This window comes from Fundulus heteroclitus, chromosome 5, assembly GCF_011125445.2.
Source record: "Fundulus heteroclitus isolate FHET01 chromosome 5, MU-UCD_Fhet_4.1, whole genome shotgun sequence".
Taxonomy (NCBI): domain Eukaryota; kingdom Metazoa; phylum Chordata; class Actinopteri; order Cyprinodontiformes; family Fundulidae; genus Fundulus; species Fundulus heteroclitus.
The window spans coordinates 17,377,527-17,404,210 of record NC_046365.1 but is presented as its reverse complement, the minus strand read 5'-3'; the positions used below and the strand labels follow the sequence as shown (position 1 = coordinate 17,404,210).

At 43.5% G+C, this 26,684-nt stretch overlaps 3 protein-coding genes across 4 annotated transcripts; 1 reads left to right on the top strand and 2 right to left on the bottom strand.

The window, feature by feature from the left end:
• Positions 1-1,558: 1,558 nt before the first annotated feature.
• On the bottom strand, positions 1,559-6,115 carry toporsa (topoisomerase I binding, arginine/serine-rich a). The gene is made up of 2 exons (XM_021308452.2): positions 5,960-6,115; positions 1,559-4,186 (listed from the first exon to the last, which is right to left on the bottom strand). Exon 2 carries the CDS (start codon positions 4,181-4,183, stop codon positions 1,913-1,915), a length of 2,271 nt encoding a protein of 756 aa, XP_021164127.2. The 5' UTR covers positions 4,184-4,186; positions 5,960-6,115; the 3' UTR covers positions 1,559-1,912.
• A 1,706-nt stretch (positions 6,116-7,821) lies between these two features.
• On the bottom strand, positions 7,822-11,571 carry ndufb6 (NADH:ubiquinone oxidoreductase subunit B). Its single transcript, XM_012882183.3, has 4 exons — positions 11,295-11,571; positions 9,132-9,224; positions 8,120-8,164; positions 7,822-7,976 (listed from the first exon to the last, which is right to left on the bottom strand). The coding sequence occupies exons 1-4, from the start codon at positions 11,472-11,474 to the stop codon at positions 7,911-7,913; spliced, it is 384 nt and encodes a 127-aa protein (XP_012737637.2). The 5' UTR covers positions 11,475-11,571; the 3' UTR covers positions 7,822-7,910.
• Positions 11,572-12,776: 1,205 nt separating this feature from the next.
• On the top strand, positions 12,777-24,716 carry LOC105939874 (PRELI domain-containing protein 1, mitochondrial). 2 transcript variants are annotated; one of them, XM_036137037.1, is made up of 7 exons: positions 12,777-12,923; positions 15,579-15,785; positions 17,652-17,877; positions 17,973-18,086; positions 19,512-19,590; positions 19,902-19,927; positions 23,849-24,716. In XM_036137037.1, exons 2-7 carry the CDS (start codon positions 15,694-15,696, stop codon positions 23,882-23,884), a joined length of 573 nt encoding a protein of 190 aa, XP_035992930.1. In that variant the 5' UTR covers positions 12,777-12,923; positions 15,579-15,693; the 3' UTR covers positions 23,885-24,716. The 2 variants fall into 2 exon arrangements, with proteins under 2 accessions (XP_035992930.1, XP_012737671.2); XM_012882217.3 differs by lacking the exon at positions 19,902-19,927 and having other exon boundaries at positions 12,778-12,923.
• Positions 24,717-26,684: the final 1,968 nt, after the last annotated feature.

Here is a 26,684-nt window from a genome sequence, read left to right as displayed (position 1 = left end):
ATCATATTAATTTGTACAGTCTAAAAACAGTTTAACCAAAGGTAAAAGTTTCCCAACTTTGGACACTTTTCTTTCCGTCCACTAGATGTCGCTGTGATCAGCATTGAGGTCTCATCCCGTTCCAGATTCCTTTATTAGATCGCCTCCCTCTGGATGGAAGACCAACATGCACGTCCCATGGTTTCTTCCATAGACATTTTAATATATCTCTATGGTTTCTTCCCTCTAAAAACTGTTCTGCTTGATGGATGACGGTCCACAGGAATGTGCAACATAAAAAAATCACACGATGTTCCACTATTTCAAAATTGCTTTTTTCGAAATGCCCAAGTTGACCTACAGTTGGGCCTAGACGTATTCTTCTTCCCCCAGGCGGATATCATATTTAGGTTTAATATTACGACTTGTGGTGTAATTTGAGGAGAGGGCTGAAGGTGAGGCTGATAAATTCATATCACCAAAGATGGATGGTTAAACTAGCTAAACTACCAGTGAAAACCTGCAGAGAACTGGTCAGTGATTAAAAGGAAAGTTTGATTATATAATGCCAATGCATATTTTATCGGGGATTATTGAGAAGGGTAAATAACACCTATTTGACAGGCTATTTTTTTTTTTAAATTGATATGAAAAACCTTTTTATTTGACCCTTAAAATAATTTCATGATGTTTTCAGAGCTGCCTGTGTGTCATTTCCTGGCAGCGGTACACATAGTTTTGGGTTTAATGGTAGCCATCTCAAACATTGATTAGTATGTACCCTCTAAACTGATAACCTAAAATTAGATAAGTACAATTACTGACGAGCACCTTGAAGACAAAAATAACCCAGCCTTTTTGACATAGCTGAAAAAGAAATGCTGAAATTAAACAACCACTCGTCTACTCTCTGTCCATTTTATGTCCGGTTATCTTGCAGCACCCCTGGTAAAAAAAATAAAATAAAATAAAAAAAAGACCTCTCTTAAAATAAATGACAATAATGGAAAGTTGGTGAAGACACGATTCCACTCTGCTGCAGTTCTCCAACAGTGAGCGTTGGATATCAAATTTTTTAAAATCCTCCTTACAGTTTGTGGTGTCGAGACAAACCTGGGTCCTCATCCAGTCTCCTGTCACAGCTCCAGTTCTTTCAAATGTTTTAATCGCCATGACAACAAGCTCTTTTCTTGGTGCCATTTTCTGCCTTACCTGAACGACACTCTTTTATAAGACGAGATAACAATGATTTTCTTTTTTTGGTGAAGTGTCCTGAGGTTTCTTTTTGTTACAACATAGCCGCAACCAAATGAACCCACACATTAACCGTTACGGCCACCATCTCCAAAACACCATACAAGTAAAATATGACAACAACCCATTTGAATTTATTTTTAAATTAGACAAAAAAAAAAAGTTCATTATGAATTCCAAACGCCATCCGATGGTAATGTGCACGACTGAGCTACTGGCAGTTTAAATTATTACAGGTTTATGACACCAGAAAGGTAATAAAAATCCCTGAAGATACAGACACTTCTGCAGATTGCATTGTAAAAATAAGATTTTTTTTTTTTTTTTTTTTTTTACAAAATAATAACATTTTTGCAAAAAAAAACAACAAAAAACAACAACCTGGTTTTATATACCTTGTTTGCATTGTCATGTTAAACATCAACTAGGCCGCAGTTTACATGAGGCAGATCCCAGACGGTTTTGATACAAAATGTAATGGAAGATGAGCCGTCCTGAACAGCAGAGACTACGCGGAAGTTCACTGTAAAAAAAAAAATAAAAAATAAAAAACATGAACTGGACGCCTGCATTCAGTTTCCTTCCAGGTCCTGATGTGAAATACTTGTGGTCTTTTAGTCTAGAAGCTGAGATCCAACCCATCGCTGTGATTGGGAGCTGTGCTCCAGGGGGGCGGGGCTTACTCGGTGGGCGGCGGCCCAGTGGATGAAGGGAATCTCTGTAGGTCTGCTGACGGGGGGGTCACGCTGCGATTGGCCGACGACTCCTCGCCTCCGATGGCGACGACGGGAGACGACCTCGCTGTTCGCTCGGCGCTCTTTTTGCTCTTCTTCTTGTGTTTCTTCTTCTTCTTCTTCTTCTTGTGGTGGTGGTGCTTGTGTCGCTCTGTGCTCCCACTCCTGTCTCTCCTCCTCGACCCCTCTCTAGACCTCCTGCGCCGCCTCTCTTTGCTTTTCTTCTCGCGCCTCGTTAACGGCGGGGCGTCGTTGGACGGCTCCTCCAGGTGTTTGGTTTTCACCTGCCTTTTGCCGGCGGGCTTGTCGTGGTGAGACCTCCCTCCGGGCGAGGGGGAGCAGCTGCTGGAGGGAGTCCTGGATCGGGACGGCGGCCGCTCCCGTCTCGGCGGCGCGTCCCTGCTGCGGCTCCTGGACTTGGCGTGCGAGTAGTCGCGGCTGCTGTAGTAGTAGGACTGCCTCTGCGTGTAGTGCGTCACCACGCCGTCCCTCTGTCGCCGGTAACGGGTGTACGACTGGTAGCTGTCCCTCCTCGCATGGATTCGGTCGCCCGGAGGGAAGTGGCCGCTGCTGGAGTGAGAGCCGAAGCTGGTGTGAGAAACCGCGGGGCTCCTGCTGGAGCGCGGGCGCCCTCGGCTCTTCGACTGGCTCCTCCTCCTCCTCCTCTGGTCTCTCTCCTTTGACTTACGCCTCTCCATCAGGCCAAACCTGTCGTCGGGTCTCCCGCCGGTGGCGTTCCTGTACGCGCTTGAGCTGGGTCTTTCTCGGGAAGCCGACCGACGACGGCCGCCTGCTCGGACACGTCCGGCGTGCTCGGCCCCGCCGCTGGAACTGCTGCTGCGCGACGCGGCGGGGCTACAGCTGGTGAAACGGATGTGATGCGACTGGAGGGGAGCGTCCTTGTTCTCCACGACGGAGGAGTCGTCGGAGTCAGAGGAGAGCTGCACCAGCTCCGGAGTCCTCTCTGAGGTCGGCTTAACGTAGCCCACGAACACGCAGTCGTCGCTGTCAGAAGACGCGCGCTCGCCGTCTGCCGGGCTGTGCGACGGAATCCGTTGCGGCGAGGCGCCGAACTCCGGCTGCTCCTCGTCCGAGCTGCTCTCCGTGTCCAAGTCCAGGACCGGCTGAGGTTCTGGCCTGCCGGGCTCCGTCGCCGTCGAATACGAGGGCCCGGGCGTCTCGTCGTCCCACAGCGACTGACCCAGCGTGGCCGCGGAGTTCCCGGCGGGGTCCGTCTCCGCGGAGCTCTCCTCGTCCTCCGAGATGGCGATGACGGATGAGTTGGAGCTGCTCCGCTCGTTAGAGGAGGCCGCCGGGCAGTCGTAGACGGCGTGTTGGTCGTACGCCTCCATGTTGAAGGGGGACTTTGCGAAGTTGAGGAACTCGTGCAGGAAGTGCTCCGTCCGGCCCTGCAGGAAGGGCCTGAGCTCCTCCTGGATGGCCCCGTCCTCCATGTCGTAGCGCGTGATGCGCGACATGATGATGTGCTGGACGATGTTGACCAGGGAGCCGTGGGCCCCGTACAGCACCATCAGTTCCCTCTTCAGCCACGGCACCAGCCTGTGCAGGCAGGCCGGGTTTCTCCTGTAGAACTCGGCGGAGGTTTCCCGGGAGCGCCCGCCGTCCCTCACCACCCGGACCCTCACCCCCCGCCGGTACAGCTCCCTTCTGAAGTTGATCATCTCCTGCTCCCTGACGTCGCTCACCGCCCGGCCTTCGCTCGCGGCCCTCCTCCTGGCCGCCAGCCTCGTCATCATGCGCCGGATGTACCGGTCCCGTCTCTGCTGGGTCAGACCCGCCGAGGCCTCGAACATCACTCCGTTGTCGGGGGGCGGAGAGGTTCGCCTCATCTGTCGATGGACTCCGGCGAGAGTCGTGCGGTATCTGAAGCGCACTCCCTCGAAATAGCCGAAGGAGGCACTCTCCACCTGCTGCTTCACCTCGTACTTCTGGAAGTCCTGATCCGACTTTATGCTGTGATAGATGGAGCCGAAGGGCTGCTTGCACAGCGGACACTCTGGCTTGTTCTTGGACCACTCCAGGATGCAGCGGAAGCAGAACTTGTGCAGGCAGCGGTCCAAGTAAGACATGTCGTGAAACGCGTCCAGACAGATGGGACACTTGGAGTCTGGAGACGCCTCCGCAGACATGGCCTTGGGGGTTTTGCTTCTGCCGCCCTTTGGGCTGTCATGCAGGGCAACCTTGACTGCAGACATGATCTGACGAGAAAAAAAAAAAGAAAAAAAAAGCTGATCATTTTTGAAAAATTTATATTTAAAACGACATCAATGCAGCCCTAGTTTACTTTTGTGAAAGACTTGCTTGACAAAACGTTTAATGTGTCAGCAGGTGTTGAAGAGGAAACGCCCAAATAGAAAGAGAGGGAAACTCAGTATTCTGGCATCTTTGCTGGCAATTTATTAAGCGCACAGCTAGAGCTGGATGACATAAGGGGAAAAAAAGCATATCGATAAAACAGCAATCATATTGATGGATATCGAAACTTATCAACAAATTATGCTGTTGCTTAATGACTATTTTAGAAACAGAACACTGAATTCAAACCCAAGCCTTTATTCAATCAAGTTTTTAAAAAAGAAAAAAAAAAAAAAACGTGCTCTCTGAAGTCTTTGAAGGTGATGGAGCGTTCCTGGGTCTGCGTTGTGATTGGTTGGGAGGATGTAATGACTGTAATATTAACCTACATGATGGGCTAGAATGCAAAAAGAAGGAAAACTGTTCTTCTACTGAACTTTGTATTGACCCTCATTTTCTATCATCGACATACATCAATCGATCGATATATATCGTTACTGAATTTTATTCTAGCCCTACGTGCAGCTCAGTTGCAGCGGTCATCTATCTCGCCAACTGCCATCACTTCCCACCAGAGCAAAGTGTCGACAAACGGCGATGGAAAGTGATGTGAGAGTCTCGTCAAATCGGCCATGATTGTTCCCACTGGAGTTGCAATCAGAAAGATTCGGATTCAGGAATATTTTTGGAAGCGGCTCAAATCTGACTTGAATAATCAAAATAAAAAATAAAAACCCATAAGATTTGGGCAACATTTGCCTGCAGGGATCGCTGAATCAGAATAATGGTGCAAGGAACACACTTTTCAACATCTTCCCTGAACATGTGACGTTCCACTGGAGAAAACTTATTCTCTCTTTGGGGAAAGTTAAAAGTCTTCCTCCATCCTACGAGTGGCAAAGTAGCAATAACATATTTACTACAGTTGGTATTTTAAAAAAAGTAGAGAGCATTTAAAAAAAGGGGGTAATGAAGCTTTTAGGATTCTAGGACTTGGAGCAAAAACGCCCCTTTACAACATCCACAATATTCAGCAGCACTAACAACCTAGAATACTGACATTAAAGCTTGTTAATGCTGTGGCCCTTTGGATGTGGAGGAAATCCTCTCCTTACATTTCCATCAGCATCACAGTCTCCACAGATGCTTATGATCATACATAAAAACCTTAAAAACGATGCTAACCCCGTCAGAGTAAAGGTTTGTGTCACAGAAAACTGATTTCTGGCAGAAACGACGTGACAGCCGCTCATAGCGAACTACAGCCTACATCGCTGTTCACGCAGCTTGTGACTTATCCTGATCAAACCTTAACAGGCTTGTTACACCATAAAGAGCCAAGAAGAAAACTACATCAAAGCAGAATTCATCCACTGCGTTTTGTACCCTAACAATTTTATAATCCCTTTACATTAACGGGGTAAGGTGGAAGGGGAGCTAAAGACTACAACTATGGTTCCTTCCGATTTTAAGTCATTTTTTAGATCATAAAAAACCGCCTAAAATGCTAACGTCGAGGGGTTGTGTAGAGTTTTCTCTTGAAAACGCGTTCATGTTATAAGCTGTTGTTTACATATCAACTTGGTCAAAGTTAGCAGGCTAGCTAAGTTTAGCTAGGAAGGCTAGGAGCGTCACAGCTGGTCAGCAGCTTTGGGGAAAAGTTGTCAAACATTTACCTGCTAGTCTGTGAAACACGTATCCGGTCGGTGGCTGCTTAAGTCTTTAGTTCTTCGGGGAACCCGCTCATTTTAAGTCCATTTTACCGTTAAACATTCGCCTCCTTACATTTCATAACGCAGAGGCGTTACAGCGGATACGTCCGCACGCAACTTCCGCCTTTCAAAATAAGAGTTTTTTTTGTTTGTTTGTTTTTTAATACAGGCGAATTCCCCCAACTTTATTCAATTAGAAATATACTAACATTGCAATTAACAACACACAAATCCACAATGGACAAAACAGTAAACGTACTCCCTGTCTTTGTGTCTTGAGCATCAAATAACCTCAACATATTTTTTATTTTATTTGCTTATGACTATATGGGGGATGCTTTGTCTGATACATTCACGCGATAGCAAAGCAGTTTCCATCTGTAAAGTGACTGCTTTCTGTCTTTTCCATTTAAATTTCAACAGAGGGGTGTGTGCACGCTTTTAGCTTCTCAGGAAGTGTTGTTGGTGCATTCTACTTTTTTTTTATTCCTTAAAAAAAAAAAAAAGGTCTATAAACATGACTTGCTTGTTTCTGGGAATTCTGAACCAGTGTCTCACCAAAATCTCATTGTGGCGACACAAAGACAATAAAGAGTCTTGATTTGCAAGACCTCCAAAGAAAACTATTAAGATGTGTCCACAGAACTGTGAAGGCAACAATGACTGACCTAGCAGTCAGTGACTGTAGTTTGGAGGAACTACAACTTTGTACAGGGATGGACTCAAAGATTGAAGACAAAGAAGAGACACTTTCAAGCCAGACTGAAGGCCGAGGACATCATGGAGGAAAATCATGAATCCTGGGAGCGTGTTCTTTGGCCAGAAAAGATGAAGAAATGCTTTTTAGCCTCACATTGCTTGTGTCTGGAAAGAGAAGGGAGCGACTTATAAATCAAAGAACATTACAGCCACAGTGAAACGTGGTGGTGGGGAATTATGCAGCAGGGGATGCTTCGGTGTTTTGGGAATCACATTAATGGGGAAGGAATTATGATCAAAGGATATTTCAACATCTTCAAAGTTTTGTTTTCCGACACAGCGGGTCAAAAATATACATTGCACCTGGTAGGACACCGGACCAAAGAGGATATTAATGAAAGAGTTGCACAACGCCCTGCCTTGAATCTGTGGCTGACCTGAAGATGACGTTGCATAGCAGTCCATCAAATCTAAAGAAGCTTGACACCGCAGAGTGTTATCCAACAAAAATGACACAAATTAGTAATAGTATTAAGGTGCTTTATGGAATAAATTCATTTCTGAGAGCAACAAATGGGAAATACTTTCAAAAAGTATTTCCCTCAACAGTTATAAACATGACTTCAGACATGTCCTGATTTACTTATAGTCAACAGAAGAAAAGCAGCTTAAAATTTCACTATGCACCACATTTTTGTATACTCACTTTAATAACTGTAAACTGGAAATTAACACTCCTGTCTGCAACTATAACAAAGTTCACAAACCAGTTACCCTAAATTCATATTTTTTTTGGTTTGGCTTTATCATTTAGGGTAAGATCTAATCCCAAAAGCTATACTTTCAAAATGTACATCTCACATTATATCCGTACTTCATCCTCCAGTCAAGTTTTATAAATTAACACAACTGCTTTTGACAGAGGAGCCAAGTCTAACCAGTAATCCACAAATATCCATCCATCCTCTACATCCCACCATCCATACAGGGTCACAGGGGGCTGGTGCCTTTATCTGGTCGTCATTAAGCGAAAGGCGGGGAGCACCATGCCTGCGCAGGTCCCCGCTCCATCACAGGGCAATAAGCACAAGTTCCTGGTTAAAAGAATTGCACAACCAATAAAGCCATAATCTTGTGCATGAACGACAAGGTCTTTTATTGGAATATACAGTTTTTACAACAGAAACTCAAAAAAAATTAATGAAATCTTTAAGGTTCAGTGATGGCCATGGGTCTCAGGGAGATCAGGAACGACTTCCCCCGTCTCCAAAATGGTGTCACCCTGGGAACAACAACAACAAAAACAACTTTTCACAAAGCATGGATAGACGTCACCAGGCAAGTGTACTGAAGAAAGAGAGGAAACTGTAGTCATTGCATAAAAACAAGCATGACAGTCAGGATTAATAAGGAACCCATACTCACAGGGAAAAGCTTGGGTTTTAGCTCCACGATGCCGTAAGGTCGTTGCTGTGAAGAAAAGCAAACACCATTGTTCAACATCCCTCCAGATCAGATTGGCTTTTATCCACCAAATAAAAACAGTTATTTTCTAATCGTTGAAGGCAAGAGAAATCCGAAAACAGAATATGAAGCTCTCTTTGTTATGTGGTCTACTCTGATTCAGCGATCGCTGCAGGCAATGACAAAACACTTCTTTTTTTTTTAAAGTCATGTTCCTATCTAGTGAAAAGCATTTTTCTATACCTTAGAGAAAAAAATAGATAGAAACAACACTATGAGTGAAGAAGATGCATGGTTTGCTGTTTCTAGTACCAGTGAGACGTTTAAAATCATTTGTGACTAGCTCAATTAGGACGAACCAAGAAGCCCCCCTCAGGTCACCAGAGACCTGCTTGCCTTGCTTAATCCTTACAAAAATTAGGCCGGGTGCGGCTGATTTATTTTTTAATATAAATAAGACAAATAAATAACTTGGATATATTGCGTGATGGTGCACTTCTACGTTTTCAGCTGCGTAAGAAAAGAGGAACGTGAGAAGAAGGGTGAGTTACAACCTGTCACATGGGGGAGCGAATAAGAAAGTGATGGGGAGTCTGGATCGTTGGCTCGGCTCCCTTAGAAGAGCTAACTCTTCATTTCTCTAATTTGGTCTAATGTGGGTACTATGAGTGGTCTGTGAGCCCGGGGTTGTGTGCAACAAAGCAAAACACGCTGCCGCCAGGAAGAGTGAGGAACAGCAAGGAGGTGAGGGTAAAGAAGTATTGATTTTATACTCTCATTTTCTCACAAAAAGTGTTTTTTAAGAGGGAAAATACACCTCAAAGCTTCGTCTGTGCGGTCTGTTCATCGAGATTATGAGCGGATTCTGAATGTGCTTTCGGAGTTCTCTCCGATGTACAGGTGTGCGGCTTTTATTCTCTACCTGCGTGTCTGAGTAAAATAAATAAAAATAACACACAATTTCTGAACTTACAGCAATATGATATTTCACGCAGTAGTGAACAACCCAGGCAGGTATCAGCAGCCGCGTTAACGTGAAAACTCCCCCCTTGTACGCTTTGTAGGTCTGCAAAGACAGAAAAATAAATCACAGCATTAATAGGAAATGGTTTAAAAAAAATAATAAAAATCAACACACATAGATTATTCAGCTGATTTTAGTTTAGAAATTTGGATTTATTTTCACGGCTCGAGGCCTAAGATCTCCAAGAAGGGCTGCAAGAGTATGAGTGGTGCCATGAAATGCTGACGTAGAAAACATTAAGCGACATTTTAGTAACAAAAGCTTTAGAATATTGAAAGACTCAATAATTCACCCACCCACACCTTAGGTTTAAAAAAAAAAAAAAAAACAATATGAATTGTTTGGCACCATTAATAGTACAAGTAGCTTCTCCAGGTTAAACGTAAAAAACTTATTAGAATTATTTTTGTTCTTTGACAATGTATTTTGTCTAATGTATTTTAAACTAAGAGCAACATATATGCTCACATAAAACTAAGAACATGTATTATCGTGCTATAACTTGTTTTAACTTGTGGTGGGAACCTATGACAATGTGTTGTGGGAAAGACTGATTCTGTATTCCTTATTTTGCATATTTGCGCTATTATCTGAGTTTGCAATATTATTTTGCTTCACACACTGCTGAGATGCTGGGAACGGTTTTGTTTTGGAAACGGGACGAACAGCTCAGATGGGAGGGAGAAGTGGCCACTCTCGCTCCCATCTGATACTTTGTTTATTGGTATAAAAAGAAGGGGACCGCCCTCAGTCGTTGAAGTCAGCCGTGGGTTGTATGGACGCCCGGCCGCGTGGATTGCTCTCTAACCGGACTGACCGACTTCCCAGTCCTAACCATGGTAAGAGATGGAACAACACGTCTGTTTGAAAGCTTGCCAGGCTTTAAGTGCTTGCTACTTTGCATGTCTGCGAAGTGCTTGCTGTTTTGTGTTGCTGTTTTCTGTGGGGAATAATAAATGTTTGCCTTATATTCTAACAGAAACAGTGTTTGAGTTCTTATTTGTGTTTGCCGATCTCTTCCGATCCTGAAATAAACATTTCATAAAACATCTACCGATACGTGAGTGACTCCATCTTTCCCTCCATGTGCTGCAGGTTTCCAGAATGACAGGAAGCGGGGCAGCCACAGGCCCCGCGGCTCTCCAAACTTTATTTTATTTTATTTTATACGTCGAGCAAACTGGTGCCGTTGGTACGTTTTGGAGTTCAGTCATGGAGCCCTTCAGTGTTTAATATGTGCATCACTGTGGAAAATGAAACCTCAGTGGCTGCTTCAGGTCTTTTCCAGTCATTAGAAGGTTTCTGATTTTTTTTTTTAAACAAAATAGCCTGTCAAAAAGGTGTTATTGCCTCCTCGGGACGCAGGTGGCAGCCACTGACGGCTTCCTCTTTCTGCCAGGTCCAGGTGGTGCAGCCACACTGTTGCTTCCAACCTCAGACCTGTCAGCTTCCTTTCCAACGGCATCTCCGTAGACATTCAGACCAGTTTGTGTTTCCTCATGCTCTCACCGGTGTGTGCCAGGCAGTGAGATCTTCTCTGAACTCTTTGGACGATTCTCTAAACGTAGCCATGTTTCTGACGTACGACAAAAAGGTTGTTGACAACCGTCTGGGTATTTGATGACTTCTACATCTGGTTTTCTACCGTTCAATAGGTTGAATACCTCAGACTGCAGTGCAGACACAGAAAAATATGGTTTAGTGTTTATTTTGTATAAAGTCTGTCTAGTATTACTTTTATTTAACCATTCGAAACAGTTGGTTAAACAATTCCAACAAAAACACCTGAACATTTTTTTTTTTATTTTGTCAATTCATTTAACTGTCACAATTAACATCACCTGCACTAGTGGTATATCCTATTTATTTATTTATTTTTAATGCTGCTTCCAAGACAGGATTAGTATTATGGGTGCGACACAGACTGATTAAAAATGCTCATAATGCCGCTGATAGAAGTAGCAGCTGATAAACAAGGCCTAAACAAGCCAGAATGTATTAAATTAAATATTTCAGTATTTTATTTCTGCACCACAATATTATTGTGTGTAATGTAGCACGTGTGCATCTTAGTCCAGAAGAAAAACGTGTTGCTGTGTTTTCGGGACTCACATAAAGCCTCCACAGGCTCTTCGGCTCCAGGAACCCGGCCCAGAACTTAGCGACTGCCCCGGGAGGTTTGGCCTGCACGACGGGCTCCCTGGGACTGAGCTCCTGGTCCTTCAGCCACTGCCTCCGGAGCTTCACCAGCTGCTGGAAGCGCAGCTTCTCGTCCGGTGTGTAGCCAGACATCGTTTTTCCCGGACGTTCAACCTCAACAGACCTACAATGACACCATGGAGGACACTTCCCTCAGCAGGCGAGCGAAAACCGGAAGTACGGCAAGAAGGGGAGAGGGGTTCAGAGAATGTGAGAGCGACACCTACTGGAGGACAATCGGTACTGGCGACACCAGCCGGGAGTCTTTGGAGCTGCTGATCTGGTTTTACGTTTTACCCGCTAGATGGGGACAAAAAAAAAGCCTCCCGGATAAAATAACAGTATTCCTTCTTAAGATTTAAATGAAAATAATGGGTTGTTCCTCCGATTAACCATATGATTTAGAAGGGCCCTATGCAATTAACCCCGCAGCGTACATTATTTTTTGTGCGTGTTAACAAAGGACAAAAACTATTGCGCCCAAAATAATCCATGAAACTGAAAGTTATTTAGATTTTTTTAAATGTATGGCCAATATACATTTCAGTTATAATGTTTCAGTGTTCGTTTGTTCTTTACACATAGCATATACGTCTATATTCTGTTAAATAGCCTTTATGTGTGTGTATAATCACAATTGAATTAATCACCCATTCTAGGGTTGATACGCACACTAATGCCATACGAAAACACGTTAATGTCTGGTACACAGAACCCCTGTCCTTCCTGAACTGTATGATTGTTGAACATTCATTCATATAAATAAATATATATATATATATATATATATATATATATATATATATATATATATATATATATATATATATATACCTTCAGGGAAATTGTGCCCGAAAGATGTACCAGACTTCTCTACTCGACATCCGTGTATTTATTTAGTTATTTTTCCATCTGAGCAGTAAATTGGGGCTGCTGTCTGAAAGTATACCAACAGTGTTGCCTCCATTTATCCTAAATACTGTGACACAATCTATCAGAAGCTTACAAAGCCATGATGTAGTCATTGCTGAACTTTCACATTACTGCATTAAAACATGGTAATCTTATCATAATTTGAAACAAACAAAAAAATATATTTAAAAAAATTTAATTTCCCATTATTCTGGGATTAGCAAAACAATTTATCCGGTAATCGTTACTGACCTAGAAAGTAAAAAATAAATATCTGTAAATATCTGTTTTCAAATATCTTTCCTAAAGTTGACTGATAGAGTCAGATTAAAAAGGGAGTTTTTCTTTTTTCTATAATCCCACAAGCCGTTATGAATAACTACCAAAATAAAATTTGATTAATTTACATAAAACACAGCGTTGCTTTTACTTTGGAAAACATCCTTCATACGTCCACCGGAAGTAGTATTATTTCGACGCACCTCTGACGTCTCTCTCCTCTCTGTCACGTCCAGCGTCATGTCTTCAATTAGCTAACGTTTCGTTGCACTGGTGGGGGGGACTCGAGGCTCGAAGAATGAGCAGTTCACGGACGCTTGTCGACGTAGCTGTTATTGAACGTTTATAAAGGTATGTGTGTTTTTCCGGCTTTAAATATCGTTTAAAACGCCCGTTTGCGTTCAGACGGCGTCTAGGCTAGCAGTGCTGCGTAATTAACCTTGGCGGCGCTTTGACGCGGTGCTCCGTAGATGCTGATATTAAAACAGCCGCGGCTAAATGTTTAGATGACGGTAGCACCTGGCGATTACTGGCGCTGTGATTTTTGAGGTCGAAGCTCTTTGTTTCCCGGTTGATTTGAAGAAGTTTTTTTTTTGTTTTTTTTAGTAGCGGCTAGCCCTGTCACCGCAACAACGATGACGTCGTGACCAGAACAAAGCTTTTGGGTTTTGTTGTGATGCGGACGAAGAGTCGCGTCGTGACCCAGCCGAACCAGTTTCACCGCAGATAAACCCAGCACAGTAGATTTTGGTCCACGATTTCAACAACAGGAGTGTTGACTGCGTTGTTATGATGACACATGCGCAGATCAATAAACTAGAATACTGCTGAGAAGCAACTAAATCTTTTCAGCAGCCTAAGGGAAACACATTAGGTAGATGAATGAGACACTGGCTGATGTATTCAAGCCTTATGGACAATTAAAAGCATTTGCTATATAATAGCAATAAATAACAAATATAAAAAAGTAACAATTAATGGATAATACGTACTTTAGGTGTTGGGCTGGACGACATGGCCTAAAACCTTGATCACGATATATTTCTTAACTTCAGTCCATATGATATAATTACGGTATCGATATAAACGATATTTTATATATACAGTTTTTTTAACGTTTATAAAACTCCGATATAACATTTTAGAAATATTTGCTGTAAGAATTTAAAACCTAGAACGTCAGTCAGTGACAGATGCTGTAATCATATACACTGTTACGTATATTGAAGTATCGGCATTGTCACGTTACCTTTATTTAATTAAGTTATATCGCAATATTTATTGATATTGAATTATTGTCCACCTGTAAGTGTCAGTAGTATGTTTAAAGTGGGTTTGCCTCCACTTGGAAGGGAAGAGAGTTGCAGCAGTGAGACAGAAAATCAAATGTTATTTATTTTAGGGTTTATACAATCTTACTTTTTTTTTTTTAAACCATAAACTTTCAGGAATCTCACCATAGCATTAAGCACAGGTCAAATTGTTTTAATACAGACTGCACTTTGTGTTCAACAAGGATGGACGTCCAACTCAAGCTATTCCTTTGAATAATAATATTCCAATTAATAAAAAACAGTTACAGTTCTTGTTTTAAATACTCCTTGTTTACAAACATCTTTATCTACGGCACATTGTTGTTGCTTGGGGTTAATGCAGAGAAAAGTCCAAATGAAATCGCAGTTATAGTGGAAATATTTTGAATGTTTTTGGCAAAAGTCGTACAGCCCCGCTTTAGTTGCTGTTCACTCTGATGCTTTCCTGCTTCCAGCTGATGAAAGCGCAACATTTAATACCAGGACATAATGACAGAGGACCGACAAACAAACATGCCGGAAAGAAGGTTTTGGCGGCTCTGACTCTAGTGGGTAGAGTTGCAAGGTTGCTGGTTCTATTCCAGCTTTCTTCTGTCGCATCCTGATGCGCTGCTGGGGCAAGGCACTTAACCCCAAGTTGCCTAACGACCTGCGCATGAAGGTGTGACTGTTTATGCATTCGTGTGGCTGTAATGTGAAGCGCTTTGAGTGGCCAGTATGGCTAGAAAACACTTTATAAATTCAGTTCTTTGTTACTATTTACCTGCTTATGATAAGAAATTCCTTTATCGTCCCACAGTGGGGGGCTTTGGGTGTGACGGAGGCACAAACTCAAGACAAGAGTTCCACACAATAGTTAGTAATAAAATAAAAAAAAACAAGCTAGTTTAATGTCAAGTTTGTCCTAAAGAAACGGCAAGAATAAAAAGTAAATACCCGAGTAAATGTAGCACAATTATTGATGATATGTCATATTCAGGTAAAAAAAAACATAAAGTATTGAAGGTTGACAATGGGGGGGGGGGGGGGGGGGGGGAACCTCCAGCATATTTACAGAATTTGGGATGATATAATATGTAATAATCTAATCTAATATGTAACATGCATGATGGCATAGCAGCATGTCGGAGTAGCTAAGGGGTGTGGTGGAAGTTTACCTTTGTACCTGAGAGACTGTAAAGGATTCATGATTGGATCAGAACCCGCGCTCCGTTATGATGTAAACACTTATTTAGTCTGTTGTGAGCAGCAGAGATTATAAAGTCTAGCAGCAGCTGGCAGGAAGGACCTGTGGAAACGCTCCTTAGAGAATCTGGGATGCAGCGGTCTGTCACTGAAAGAGCTCTCCAGCTTCATGCATGTGGTGGGAGACATTTTCCATCCGGGATGTGATTTTTCTCACAGTCTCACATTATCTTCTGTCTCCCATCACCTGCTCTGGGTCCAGGGGGGCATCTCAGGACAGAGCTGACCCTCCTGATGAGTTTATCCAGCTTCTTCCTCCCAGCTACAGATAAGCTGCTGCTCCAACAGACCATGATGTCTATGTGTGTTTTGGGTTTATTCAATGATATGGACCAGTTTGTCTGAAAACAAGGGGCACGTAATGCGTTTTTTTGCTTCTCTGGTGGATCATTTCATTCGCTTGTTTTTTTTTTTTTTTTTTTTTTTTCTCTTCTTTTCTCGTTTTCAGGACAGTCCCAGTGTTTGGATGGAGTCAGCTTCCAGTTTCTCACCGTTTTGTCTAAACACACAAAGGGACCTCAGGTTTCAGGATTCAGGCCATCGTGCTGCAGAGTGGCAGAAGAATGGTCAAATATTTTTGTAACACCGCAGACATCAAAAGCACATGGGACCATGTTGTGTCCGCCTTCTGGCAGAGGTACCCCAACCCCTTCAGGTAAGCCAGGCTGCTTGCTTTGTCTCGTGTTGGTTCAAAATATTTGGAGGATAAAGAACGTTGAATAGGAGATATAATGCACATCAATTATTTCCATATACATTAAAAAAACAATTGCTAACTTGTTAAGATGCAGACGAGCCTGGTTAAAATGGAAGGAAACTGGGTTATTATGCCAATCAGCCTTTAGCAAATGTGCAACAATTAGTAAAAACCTCTTTTTCGTTACCTTTAAATGCAACATGTTTTCTGAACATCGTTGTAATGTGCTTTTAGCAACATGATGCAAAAAAATAAATAAAAGTCTAGCGTTTTCTGTTGTTTATTATAAATAACGAGGGGATGTTTTGAGCCTAGGTGCTGTTGGAGTATGTGAGCGATGTCGCTGCGGGTCGATGAGACAAAAGCGAACGGCTCCGTCGCGATGAGAACAGGGAAGTGAGAGAAGCAGAACCAGGCGCAGCCTTTTCAGGCGGTCTGGTGGTTTATTTGCTTCTGAGTGCCGTCTGTCTCGCTCTGGGCTTTAAAGGCGAGAACGTAAAGAGCTCCGCACCACTTCGCAAACATCGAGCTGCCAACAAAATAAATAAAGTGGATATAAGACAAGTGGGGTGAGCTCAGTAATAATTATGCTCTCCTGATCAAAACGATGTAAGACCAGTTTAAAAGTGGCAAGAGTTCGCTTTTGGCACTGTTGGATCTAATGCAGCATTTTAGTAGATCTTCCACAGGCAAACAGGTTTCAGTTTATTGGTTGTTTGCAATAAAGTGTTCAGTTTATTCTTGTCTCACTCCCATTTCTTCTTTTTGCATTTGGAAACTCTACCTAGAACCTCCTTGAGGTCAAACTGTGCAAAATGGGAATTCTCGCCATTTTGCAATTTTTGATCAGGAGTGCTGTCAAAAAACGTAAAAAAACAAAAACTAAAGAAATGTAGAAAAAAAATCCTGGCGTCCAGAGAAAATAAAAGATGCACACAGTCTGAAAAGGGTAAAGCCATCGGCGTAAATCATCCGCCCATAAATGCCTAACCTTCTTACAGGCCATCGTTTTTATTTCTGCTGACAAAAAGAAAGTATTCAGCAGCGGCTTTTCAAACACCAAAACTAAAAGCACAATCAAAACAACATCTGCATATTCCTCCAAACCGACTGAATTTTTTTTTCAGTTCAGTATTGAAACTGTTCCAGAGTCACTCCTCCACCTGAAACACAGTGCAGTGTAACTAACATTAGTTATTAGTCATTAATAAATGAGGCTTTGATTTGAACATAACTTAAGATGCATGAGACGGCATCCAGTCCTGAAACCGTAACGTGTTTTAATTTGTGTGCATTTGTGGGAATAGTTGTCTTTACTGTTTTTGCTCATTTGTTAAAGAAGGAAAAGCCAGTTGCTGCTGCTTTTTGTGTTTCCCCATATTTCCAAACAAGTTATATCAGGAACTATAAAAGAATTGTATATGAAGCCGGAGTTGATCCATTCTTCAGTTTATACATTAATTCATTTGACTCTGAAAACTCTGGTTCCAGGATTAATTTGTACGTATCTTGTAACAGATATGTTGTTTATGATCTATTATGTTTCTAAATCTGTACTGTCGTTCATGAAGTCTTTTTGTAACAAATGTATTCGGCACCACCTAAAGATGGATTATTTAGAATATTCTAGAAAAACGCGATAACAAAGCATCAGAACTGTAGTAATGATCTGTTTTCTGACTTAATCATATCAGGATGTGAGCCTGTTTAAAGCGGTAAAGCCTTCAGTCCACCTCCACTGTTCAGACACAATTTAAAGCAGTAAAAAAAAACATGAAACGCGCACCGCTAACGCAGCCCTGTGCCCCCCCCCCCCCCCCCCAGCACGCACGTTCTCACCGAGGACGTCGTGTACCGGGAGGTGACCGCCGACCGCCGGCTCCTCTCCAGACGCCTGCTGATGAAGACCAACCGGCTGCCTCGCTGGGCCGAGCGCTTCTTCCCCTCCGGCATGTCCCGCTGCGTGTACATCGTGGAGGACTCCATCGTGGACCCGGTCAACAGGAGCCTGACCATCTACACCTGGAACCTGAATCACACCACGCTCATGGTGGGGGTCTCAGTTTTTATGAACATCCGTCGCGTTTCCATGTTTCGGTGTGTGGGATTTGATGAGTTTGCAACATGTGCTCTCTCCTGATTCAGTCCGTGGAGGAGCGATGCGTTTTCCGGGATTCAGCGGAGCAGCCAGCGACCACGCATCTAAAACGGGAGGCGTGGATATCTTCAAGCATTTTTGGCTTCTCCAAACCCATCCAGGTTTGTTTATCCTCAGTTTGCTGCACCTGTAGATTCTTCTATAAACATCACTTATATATTGTTTACCCTTTGTTTTGCTCCTATATGTGTATACACGGGCTATATAACACTATTTATATCCCCACCTTTACATTCTGGGTTACAGCCACAAACAGCAATATGTTTTATTAGTATTTTATGGAACGGATCAACATAAAGTGACAGTTAAATTAGGGCTGAACAATTAATCGCATTTTCAATATAATCGCGATTTTTAAAAACGCAATTTCCAAATTGCAGATGTCTACAATTTTTGGCTATGTAACAATTAGCGTCCTTTAGGTGTCGGTAAAATGTTTAAAGTGGGTTTGCCTCCGCATGGAAGGGAAGAGGGTTGCAGCTGTGAGATAATCTAACTTGACTTGTTTTAGAGTTTATATAATCACACATAGCATTAAGTTCTGGTCAATAAGTTTAATACATAGTCTTGCTGGTTGGTTTCCCTTTATGTTCAACAAGGATCAATGTCCAAATCAATTATAAGCTGTTCTCTTGAATCATATTCTGATTAATAAAAACATTAAAAGTTCTTTTTTTAAATAGTCCTTGTTTACAAACATCCTTATTTAGAGGCCGATCTTGTTGCTTCTGGTTAATGCAGAGAAAAGTCAAAATTGCAATTTTGGTTGAAATATTTCGTAGACAGAACGCAATCATTTCTGCTCTGAGTTTAGATGCTGTGGGTCTTTTAGCAACTAATCCGCACGGCATGGAAACAAATTGATTTGTTGTTCTGTATATGTTTAAAAAGACATGATAAATTAAATTTAAATCGCAATATTAAGATAAAAAAATTGCAATTAGATTATTTTCCAAAATCGTTCAGAAGCCACCGTGTTGGTGAGCGGAGTCCGGCTGTACGCAATTTAACCTCCGCGTGAGCGCCGCTCTAATTTAGTGAACACGCAGCATCTTGGAATCCATAAAAAACACAGCAGACGGGTCAGGGAGAACACTAAGGGGAGGTTCACTGAAGGGTTGGCTTATAAAACAGTTTTCCCCAGCTTTAAAGGTCTCAGAGAGAACCGTTCAATCCAGCACCCGAGGAAAGAAAAAATAAAATAAACGCGTGGCACAGCTGCAAGCCTACCAAGCCTTGGCCGTCCGTCTAAGCTGACATGCCAGGAGAAGGGAGATCATTTATCAGGGAAGCAGCCAAGAGGCTCGCTGTAACTCGGGAGGAGCGTATTACTGTTGGCAGCAGCGCGGCCCGGGCCTTATGTGCTGTAAGCAGTCCTAAAACCATTAGCTGCAATCCGTCTTTATTAGAGGCACAATGTTCCAGGCTTTACTGGACGTCTCCGGCAGGCCGGAGACACAAGCCAGGGTGTTTCCGTCAGACCCAGCCGTCTCTTAACGACCGTTTCCTGTCGCGTGCTTCCCCAGGAGTTCGGATTGGCCCGCTTCAAGAGCAACCAGGCGAAGGCCATGAAGGGGCTGGAGTACGCGCTGTCCAACCTACAGGGTACGTAGCACGGGTTTGGCCTCCTGACGAGCGCCGGGGGGGCGGGGTGATGTCTCATTAACGGGCAGGAAGTGGAAGCGACTAAGGAAAGAGCGGAGAAACTTCTCTCGCTGACGTCAAAGAAAGCAATAAAAGGGTCCAGTGAGAAAGCGCCGCTTGCTTTTCTCTGTGCCGGTGCAGCCGTGGCTCAGCGTTGTCGTCCGGCGCCGCCAACTGTGTTGTGCTGATGCAGCAGCGTTCTGGTGTCTAAAAGGGAGCTCTGCCTTTTGTTGTGATTCTGTTTTATTGCCTCATTGTTGACGGCTGCGCAGGACTGGGCATCAGGCTGAGCGTCGGGGTGAGTATGCCGGGCGGGTGGCGGGGTGGCATCCATCCGACACCCCTGGCCTTTTGGGTAGATGAAAACGATAGATGGCGTAGTTCAGACACTCGCACCCCCTATTCTCCTCTGAGAATAAATTTAAGCTACAGTAGCTGTAGTAATAACGATGCCTTTATGCGGTCCTCAAAACAAGAGTAAAAGTCTCTGCTCTGATGCAGCATGGCTGAACTAGCATCGCTGCTGCCGGCAGCTGCAATGCGGGAATCGCCTGCATGTATTATTATTCAGAGTAAAACGATGTTTTTTTTTTAGTTGCATGCAGCAGCTGCAGCGACGCCTGATTTACTAAAATGAGCTGAAAATCAGAGCGATCGGAGCGCGTGCTGCGCATTCACGCGGCACATTAAAAGACCAAAATAAAGTCGTCGTTATCTAGTACATTTTTTATTTGAGCTGTAAGGCTTGTTTTTTTGTAGTTTGTCTGTAAGCGTAGCTCGTCAGTAGGCAGCGTAGCCTAGAAGCGCGTCCCTCCTACACGCTGCGGTCATGTGTTTTTTTCGCAGCGGCTCGGATTTTGGGCAAAGTGTTGGGAGTGTTATGTGTTGGATGGATTCCCGAAAAGTTTGCATGCTGTTTTCCTAGTTTTGCACCATGTGTAAAAAAAAAATAAAAAAAAAAATAAAGATACTGCTTTTTATCGTCTGCCTTTGAACATGTAGCTGCACGTCTGTCTTATTGTTGTTGATCGCTGCCTGCATCAGTGGTTCGAGAATCCTACAGGAATTTACGTTTAACAAAAACAAAAACAAAACAAAAAGATGCTTTGTTGTCATTCAGGCAACACGCGGAACCTTTGAACTTTCCCACATTTTGTCAAGGCGTCCGGGTTTTAAAGGAGTCTGACACAAAATTGGGTTATAGAAATAACGTAAAGCTCTGAGCGACTCACAGAGCGTTGTTCAGTCCATCATCCAGTCGTCCAAAGAGTGTGACACAACCCACACGCTCAGATTTGACATTGAGAGCGTCTGCTGCAGCAGAGACACAACGTAGCTTTAATTGGAGTGAAACGAGATCCTCCCAACCGCCCATTTCTGTTTTAATTGCAGAAGAAATTTAAAAACCTTTCATTATTTTTTGTTAACTACAAAAACATACATGTACAACAGTAGGACAGTGGGGGCGATTATACAAAATTAGGCCTTTTTACTGTCCCATAGATCAACCACTTTGAAAAGTATCTCCAGCTTCAGTTTAAACGTAATCCTTTCCATTTTTAAAATATTCTGAATCTGATCTATCCACTCATTTAATGTGTTTTCCAACTCAACCAATGTTTGAGTTATAGCCTTTTTAGCAGCCACTAATAATAATACTCTCATTAGGAAAACATCTGCTTTTGAAAAGTGCTTGACTGGCAGATCTCCAGAATACATTGTACAACAGTTCTTACGTTCCTTTTAAAGTCCTTCTCCATGAACCTTTCTCCAAAATGGAGCCACAGAGGGACAACTCCAGAAAACATGGTAGTGGTTAGCCTGCGTTTGATCACGTAAACTCCAGCAGTTGTCCTGACCAGAGTATTTACATGTTTGAGCTGCAGTACAGAAATATCTAATCTAAGTTTTTCCAGCTGACGAAATCTGAAAACCTCACGTTATTTTCCTTCCACTTCCTAATCCTGTAACGCATCCAAACGCATCCCCACAAAACACACTGACGTTTTTGGTTTTATTGGGAGAAAATGTGAAAAAGGTCAAGTAATGTACTTTCTTAGGGGCTCCAGACATCCAGCCGGACGTTACGTTCTGTCCTGCTCCCACTTTCATCTGTGAATAAACCATCAGACCGCATGTTCTGAGGCGCGCTGTGTTCGGAGCGTCCTAAACGTCGGATGAAGGCAGGGCACACGCCATGATGCATGGACGGAGACAAGCTTGTGATCTCGCCGCTTTATGTCGGATTCAGACAGCCTGAGTCTATCAAAGGGCCTTCAGCGGCGCGCTTCCTGTTACGGTCAGTGTTTGTCACATTTGAATGCTCGATTTGAATAAATTCAGACGGCTCAGGAAAGAAAAAGAGCTGAATTGGCAGCAGATTTGAATCGTCAAGCCTCAGAGCCGACCAAAAGTCGGTGTCGGCCAGTAGAAACCTGATCGGTTCAGCTCTAGTAAAATAAAACACAACTTAACAAAAGAAAAGGATTTGACCTTGACCGCTTTTAAAATAATACTGCAGTCAACCGTTCACAGTGAATAAACTACACTCAGGCGACCTCAGAACTTTTCTGCTCGCCGCTACCGGCTGCTGGCTTTGAAGCGACCCGGTTGGTCTCTGCTGCCGTCATTGTGCTCGTTGATCTCCCTCGAGGTTGACGGTTCGCCGCCAGGGCAGGCGTAAATACACGCCACAGCCCACGGAGGTGAATCCAGGGTGAGGCGATTCATACCAGCACACAAATGGGGGGTGTGTGCTGTTTACTCGCAGGCCCCTCAAGGTCCTCTGTGCTTGATATTCTGCCACCTATTCTCCTGACATCCGTGAGTTGGTAATATGGAAAACAGATGAGCGCTGTCTGGACGTCGGACGGCTCTCAGATCAACTTGGATTAAATCGAAGCCTTAAAGATATTACGTTTAGAGAAAGGATTCAGAGTCTTAATGTTTTTTTTTTTGGGGAGATGATCTCAGCTCAGGGCGGCCAGTTAGAGGATGGGTAAAACTGTGGGGATAATTGCATTTATCTCGCATTTTCATCGTCACTTAATGCCTGCAGCATCAATAAATCTGTCAAGATGTGGCTCTCTCTTTGAAGCATCTTCAGATTTTATTAAAAACTCAAAATTAGGAGAAGTTCCCCAGAAGCCCCGCCTTGCCGAAGTATTTATATCCCTTCAACATTGTCACGGTTTTCTTTATGAGGCAACCATCTATTGAGTGTATTTTTTTTTGGGGGGGGGGGTCATGTGATTATACCTTTCTCTGCATGCATAAAGCGGCTCAGACGTTAGTTAGTGAACAGACGTTAGTCATAAGGATGGAGGGGCGCAGCGGACCGCTTAGGGACAGAGTTGAAGCGCAGCAGAAAACCTGCCAAGACGTGGCCGTCCGCCTAAACCCATGAGGCTGGGCACAGAGCGGCGCCGGAGGAGCTGCAGGGATCAGCTGCTCAGGTGGCAGAATCTGTCGCTGGGAAAAGAACCTCAGAGTTGACTAATGTTGCACATCTCCCTGAACACACCACCCCCACAGTGAAGCGTGCTGCCTAACCATGCACTGCAAAAACAAATCTAAAAATAAGTAAAATGTTCTTAAAGTTAGTGTATTTGTCCTTGATTTGAGCAGGTAAATAAGATTATTTGCCAATGGAATGAGTATTTTGACCCCTAATATAAGATAATTAGACATCCTGCACTTGAAATAAGATGATGGAGATGAGTTGTTCCTATTTTAAGTGCAAACATCTTATTCCATTGGCAAATTTCCTTTTTTACCTGCTCAAATCAAGGACAAATGCATTAATTTTAAGAACATTTTGCTTATTTTAAGTTCCGTTTGTGCAGTGTGCAGCAGGATGGTGACCCTAAACACAGCCAGAGCTACGGTCTAATTGTCCAGATCAAGGCATATTCATGTCTTTGAGTGGCCTAGTCAAAGTCCAGGCCTAAACTGAACCGGGAATCTTTTCCAAGATTTGCAAATTGAGGTTGACCGACACGCTTTACAGTGACCCTCTGCTGGGGGCTTCCCCCTAACTTACAATCTGAAGTTTGCCGTTGCATCATGGGAAAATGGGGGGAGGAAAAAGTTGGGAGGTATGAATATTTTCTCAAGGCACTGTGCATGGCTGCAGACTGTTTCTGTCTGTGTTGCTGATTTGAAGAGCGTTTCTCCTCGTCCTCCTCACTCTCTCCTTCTCCCTCCCTGGTTCCTCTAGGAGAGGCGCCCCAGCGGCTGCTCCGGGACCCAGTGAAGCCCGCGTCAGAGAAGGCCAAGGAGGCGGCCAGGACCCTGGCCTCAGCCGCCGCCCCGCAGGCGCCGCCCCGGCAGTTCCTCTGACGAGTCGAGGAGCGGGACGCCCAGCGCTGGGCGACGATGCCTTGGATCAGAACGCACCGTGTCCCAGTCGGATCATTTCATCTCGAGGCCGTAGAGGCGTCTTTCTTTTCGTGTCGCAGCTCTTCGTTAAATCTCAGGTCTTTGTACAAAGCCTTCTTTCTGCCTTTTACTGCTCCAGCTGTGTCCGCCCGGCGGAGAGAGAGAGACTGCTAATTTATTTTTTCCCTTAATAGAGCTGACTACGTTTGTTTAATTTTATTGAATTCAGGCAAAGAAAAGAAGTAGGATTAATGTTACTGTAATTTAAACGGCAACCTGAGGTTAGAAGGCATAAAATGGCCGTGTTGACACTGACAATCACAACCAGAACGAGCTGCGTTTTCACTGATTTACTGTGAAAGATGACCGGCCTGTCGCTGTATGACTCTCTGTGGTGCAATAATGAAACTGGATCATCTGATTCTGCTTTTTTAAAGCTCGCTCTGAGGATTGTATTGTTCTGATTTCAACGACCGCATTCCTTTCAGGTCTGAATTGACTGGATTTTTTTTTTTTTTTGTTACTTTCTTGGATTTAAGCTACAGTTTATGACAAATGTATTCTTGGTGTTTGTTCTTTTTTTCTTTTTCTTCAGGTAATTTTAAACAGATAAGCTCTTAGAAAAGAGGAGAATCCTCAGATGTTTGTTTGCATGTCCAGTTGCAATTTTAGAAAGCTCCAGTTTTGTCAATAAAACATAAAAAAAATGATGAGACTGAAACATTGTCGTCAATCGGATCATCTAACGTCTCTCTGCTGCTACAGTAACACAATCTGCACCCTGACCTTTAAAAGTTAATATTCCAGACTTCAGCTGCACAAACCAAAACAGGAAGCCTCACCCCCAACATTTCTCCACCTTTATCTGCATTTTCCTGCTGCTTTGCTCAGCGGCGCGCGTGAATAAGTCAGAACAACACGTTTATGTATAAAACATTTTAATTATATTACAATGAGACAATACACAATACCTTCAAGCGTGCTAAAACGTAGCCAGCACCGGGTACTCGTGTACACGCACTCATACGCACAAAACAAAACAAAAAGGAACTTAACATCTTCTGTATGCAAAAAAAAATTACACATCCTCCATAAAAAGGAACATTTTTCACAGGTCTCTGGCACAGAACGCTCCCTCCTCTGCTCAGCACGTTTCGCCATCCTCTCTGCTATAAACCCCCGAGCCGGCCGGTCCTCCTGGTGGCCGTTTGCTCCGGAGGGCTCCAGCTCCGCGCGTGAAGATGCGAGTTAAGAAAGGAACGAGATAAGGGCGGGGGAAAAAAGTGCAGAAACTGGAAAGGTGACCTAAAGCCTGGAAAGGTAGTTAAAGCTATTCGTTACACGACACAAGTTCTGATTAATGGTGGAAGGAATAAAAGTGACTTTGTTTGGCAGGAATAATATTTCTAATGGAAGTCGTGGTGAGGATCGTAGCGGTAGCGGCAGACTTGATTTGGGCCGCTCGACGTTTTCTAACGATGTTAACGTCGTGGGGAGGGGGAGTACTGCGGTGCTAACACAGAAAGATAAAACATGATCTAAGTGCTTTTATTTTAAAACAACCAGAGTTGTCCATCACATGAGACAAAAGGGGTGGTAGAGTTTTCCCCCCAACTGTCTGACTAGCATTGTGCAGCAACGGGTGGGGAGGGGGCGGCGTTGCACCACTCTCGGCTCCGTCTAGCTGCAGAACGCTCTGGTCACTCCTGCGTTATTTCATTTCATTTAAAGGGAAGTTTTGATTCCAGGTGCGCCGATAAATCATCCGGCTGATGGAATCGGCCGATTTCCTGTTGACTGCCGTCTCTTTAAGAGGACTTGTAACTAAAATTGGCCAATTGATTCCTTCATTTTCTTTTGGCTTCCAAGCTACTACTTCTGTCCGCAGCAGATTTTTCTTTCTTTTTTTTTTTTTTGTGCTATTCTGCTATCGTTAAGCCTTTAATTAACCAGGAAGATCCCATAGAGGTCGGAAAACCTCTTTTTCAAGGGAGTCGGGGCCAAGACAGACAGCAGCAGGACAATTAAGTCAAATAGTTACCTGAAAGATACGGTCCCTTTTAGAAAGAAAAATGGATTCAGATTCAATCAGCAGGTCACACCCGAAAGTAAAGTGGATGTAGGTGTTGGTCAGGAAAAAAGGCTAATCGGTGCAATTCTACTGTGTGACGGTCTTTTACTGGCCCATGCCTAACTTATTTATAAGCTCTTTAGCTGCAGTAACTGTATCTGTAGCAGATTCTCAGTCATCCAGGTCATGGTCAATCCAAAAAAAAGGTTGAAAAATAAAACAATTGGACTATTCTGAAGCTTCAGAATAGAGGTTTTCAACTTTTTTTCTGTCGTAGGTATCTCTAACAGTCTTTAACTGGTACAATCTCTGCTTTTGTAAAGAAAAAAAAAAATAGTTTTGTTTTTCCCAAGGCACATCGTTACAGGAACTCCACATAAACACCTTCCCCCTTTTGAAACCCAACCAGAATGTCGACGTGTCCCGTCAGCTGCTCTGTAACCACTCGTCATGAGTGTCTGTGTGTGTGTGTGTGTGCGCGCTATTTTTCACCGAAACATAATCTCAATCTGGCTCTCCACTCGCTCGCTGTCGCTTTTCCTATACGGGAGGTTCTGTGCGAGAGAATCATCCGATGCCTTTAATAATATTATACTCAGTTAAT

Excerpts from the sequence above, each read along its gene's own strand:
- ndufb6 (XM_012882183.3), bottom strand. The coding sequence starts at position 11,474 with ATGTCTGGCTACACACCGGACGAGAAGCTGCGCTTCCAGCAGCTGGTG. Across the intron at positions 8,165-9,131 it reads GCGTGAAATATCATATTGCT|CAACGACCTTACGGCATCGT; the intron begins GTAAGTTCAGAA and ends TTTTCTTCACAG. Across the intron at positions 7,977-8,119 it reads TAAAACCCAAGCTTTTCCCT|GGTGACACCATTTTGGAGAC; the intron begins GTGAGTATGGGT and ends TGTTGTTCCCAG.
- toporsa (XM_021308452.2), bottom strand. The coding sequence starts at position 4,183 with ATGTCTGCAGTCAAGGTTGCCCTGCATGACAGCCCAAAGGGCGGCAGA.
- LOC105939874 (XM_012882217.3), top strand. The coding sequence starts at position 15,694 with ATGGTCAAATATTTTTGTAACACCGCAGACATCAAAAGCACATGGGAC. Across the intron at positions 18,087-19,511 it reads GCTTCTCCAAACCCATCCAG|GAGTTCGGATTGGCCCGCTT; the intron begins GTTTGTTTATCC and ends GTGCTTCCCCAG. Across the intron at positions 19,591-23,848 it reads CGCGCTGTCCAACCTACAGG|GAGAGGCGCCCCAGCGGCTG; the intron begins GTACGTAGCACG and ends TGGTTCCTCTAG.